Source organism: Amphimedon queenslandica, unplaced genomic scaffold, assembly GCF_000090795.2.
Source record: "Amphimedon queenslandica unplaced genomic scaffold, v1.1 AMPQUscaffold_13206, whole genome shotgun sequence".
Classification (NCBI taxonomy): domain Eukaryota; kingdom Metazoa; phylum Porifera; class Demospongiae; order Haplosclerida; family Niphatidae; genus Amphimedon; species Amphimedon queenslandica.
This window is the reverse complement of record NW_003546558.1, coordinates 109171-112742: the sequence shown is the minus strand read 5'-3', so window position 1 is coordinate 112742 and position 3572 is coordinate 109171. Positions and strand designations below refer to the sequence as shown.

Sequence of the window (3572 nt, the reverse complement as noted above, 5' to 3'; positions counted from 1 at the left end):
CAGATAGCACACGGCGCCACATGTTTTAATTGTTTTAGTGTATAGTTCCAGCAAAGATTGCACGTGCTCTGCTATCACTGATATCACACTGCTGCACATTAAATAAATGAGTATGCTACTTATAATATCACACTGCGGTATTGGTGGGAGTGTTCTGTGGGTTTTATCACAACTGTTAGGCCTTTGATCTTTGCTGCAACTATACATTAATTAATGTTATAATACTAATGATAATATGAACTTGACAACAGGAAGAACCTGCAGGAATAGCTACAGGATTGCTGGGAAGATAGAGGTTCTTGAACAAGGATTCACGTCAAGACTATAGTATTCATTTCACTTGTCATCAGTATAGTAGATATTCTTTCACCATATCTATTCAATTCAATCAGTGCTGTCCCTCATAAATGCTGTAAAATCATAACAATGACAATAATAATAAAGAAACTTATTGTTTGTGTAAAATAAAAAAGTATCACAATAAAATATTTTTTAAAAATCAACACAAACAAGAACATAAAAAATTAAAAAAAAAAAAGATTGAGTAGGATTCTGAATGACCAATGAAAATACGAAATGAAAATCCTACTCTCGTGACGCAAATTCTACTTTACATTGTAAGGTGATCCATAACCTTTAAATAATAACATTTAAAGTACAATGTAGAGTAGAATTTGTGTCACAAGAGTAGGATTTTCATTTTGTATTTTCGTTGGTCGTTCGGAATCCTACTCAATCTTGTTTTTTTAATTTTTTATGTTCTTATAGTGGAATAGATTCAGTTCATTATATACTAGTACACACTCACTGACTCATTACTCACTTTGTCCTCCACTGCTACCTCCTGGTGGATCATCAGTATAATCAGAATCACTGGATGAATCACTATTACCATCTTCCACTTCCTCCTCAGTTTCCTCTTCTGCTTGTTCCTGTTGCTCCTCCTCCTCCTCTTCCTCTGACTCATCTCCATTAGCTAATGCATTGGGTATATGCTCCTCCGCAAGAATACAAACCAAACAGAAGTGTTTCCGTTGAATGGATCCATACCTACTATTAGAGCTAAACTCTCCTCCCTCAACTATTGAGAACTGGTAAGGAAGACTGGGTGTGTTGACTGGAGCTATAGCAAACTTTAAGTATTGTGCAAGATCTGGTCGTCCTGTTAAATCAACGCAGTGCTGCATCTCTAACTTCAGTTGTTTGAGGAGAGGCTTTGAGAGTGATACTGCATACACAGCACTGACTAGGACAGTATTAGGAGGAAACTGGAACTGTCCTCCTACAAGAGCAACCACTGCTGCTTCTACTGTCTCAGAGGACAATAGGCTTCCTTCTTGTACTCCAATCCTTACACCATATTTCTCCCAATTCATCAGTTGAGGTTTGTCTCCTTGAATTAAGAACAACTTCTTCTCTGCTATTTGGGACTCGCTCAGACCTTCCAAATTATCTATCAATTGTATAAAATACAGTCACTCAGTCAGCCACTCAGTCAATAATATTCTTACCCATTGAAGGGATCAGGTAGTTAAATTGAAATCCAATGGTACTAGTTTCTTTGATGGATTGTTCCTTTAAGGATGTAACTCTCTCCTGTAGTTGCTCCTTCTCCTTCATTAGTTGGGTTGTATACAATTCATTATAAGCAACTGTAGCTCTAAGTTTCTCATTATCTTCTACATTAATAGACTCATCTAATATTATATGTACTGATGATACACTAACCAGTAATAATCTGTTTCTCTTGTAGCACCTCTTCCAATTTCTCATTCATAATAACTAATTCATTGGCATCAACTTTAGAGCCTGGAATTATTATAGCCAGCATAATGTCTTATTGGCAATAATAATTACCATTAAACATTATGCATGCAGCATATAAGGTGTGCATAATATCACTAATTTACACATACATGTACCATAATAGCAGGAAATTTTGGAGGGAGTTAATATTAAATTTTGGTGACTGGCGACTTTGTGGCCACATGCCATGAGCATGCATATACATCAAATTCACCAAATTAAACTACCTCGAAAATTTCCCGCTATATGGTAATGTACAATTGTACATATTATTATTATTGCATTTTTAAACAAAAATTCGGTTTACCTGCTCTAATTTTGTCTGCTAAAGTTCGTTCTCCAAGTTCCTCTAATATCTCAACTAATCTCCTCCATGATGGCTTTCCTTTACTATCAACATCATCCTCTCTCCTCAACCAGCAAGACAAACACTCTACAAAACGATCCTCAACATTAGTTTTGTTAGCTTCTATAGTCTCAAGCGTATCGTTCTTGAGACCAGCTTTCAATCCAAATTGTCTCCAGTTGCGCGTAGAAAACTCTCCCTGTTCTAGCTTAGCCCACACTTTTCCCAAGTCACTGATATCTATAAATAAAAGAATGTAGAACAAAAGAATGATAATGGGAATATACCGAGACAAGAGTTATCTCGAAAAACTGCCTGGGCCATAATAGTAAACAGAATGTTGTAATATTGACCAATGAGCAATCAGATCAGATTCGATACATGACACACCCAAATTTTGCAAAATTGACCTCAGTCTCAGAGGATCACGTGATCCTGTATCCATCGCCAAAGGCGTGGCTTGTAAATGGCTACTTCTGAGCCAAAGCGTCTAGAGACAGGAATGGATCCAATTAGTTATGTGGGTGGTTTTATATCTGTAATACGCATGCGCATTACTCCCTCATGGACAAAAATCACAAAATGGCTGCCACCAACTAAATGTTTTTCATATTTCTAGTGCTGTCTTAGTGGTTCCAGGCCTTTTTGCTAGTTGTTTGTATGAGTTGGATCACTGATTAGACTAATAGAACCTTGCACTAGTTAATTTATTCTCAGACTGGTATAAATTATGCCTTTTTATATACTGTGACTATTGTAATCACCTATATATAGAATGTACCGTAGGTCGGGATATATTCGCGGCTGCTTATTTTCGCGATAATAAAAACTAATAAAAAGGTTCAATTAAATACCATGGAAAGCAATTGATTGTTGCTATGACAATGAGACCACGTATTTATACAATTACAGTGTTCAGCAGCTAATTATCTATTCTTTAGCAGCTTTAGCGGGAGCCATCCGGTTCTCCATCCGCTATCTTCTTGTATAGACCACTACCTTCGAGCTCTTTGCTACAAATCCTTGCCGCTCCACTTGCTGGTGATAATTAACCACACCCAAGTTAATAAATGGGTGGGGAGTCCCAAGAATGGGCCAAGATACGGCGAGGCAGAGTGAGGAGAGTAGCTCTGGTTAAAACAGCTCCAAAGAGACCCAAGATTAGTAAAAACAAGAAGAACAACAACCCAAGAACACTGCAACAGAGTCCTTTGCTCTTAATATCGCGGCCTTTTCAATTAAAATTGCATCTGGTAACCATGGTAATTGCTGAGCGCGGGGGAAAATTGCGAATACCGTAGGTCGGGTTATATTCGCGGCTGCTAATATTCGCGGTGATAAAAACTAATAAAGAAGTTCAATTAAATATCATGGAAACAAATTGATTGTTGCTATGACAATTGACCACGTGTTTATACAA

At 37.2% G+C, this 3572-nt stretch overlaps 1 protein-coding gene across 1 annotated transcript in view; it reads right to left on the bottom strand.

Moving 5' to 3' along the window:
• Positions 1-3572, bottom strand: part of LOC100638991 (uncharacterized) — a gene marked incomplete at its 3' end in the record, with an annotated part of 42807 nt that overhangs the window by 5110 nt on the left and 34125 nt on the right. The window contains exons 19-20 of the mRNA XM_020000241.1: positions 2114-2392; positions 824-976 (exon numbers count right to left, since the gene is read on the bottom strand). Coding sequence (XP_019855800.1) covers positions 824-976; positions 2114-2392 — 432 coding nt within the window. The remainder of the gene's footprint in view (positions 1-823; positions 977-2113; positions 2393-3572) is intronic.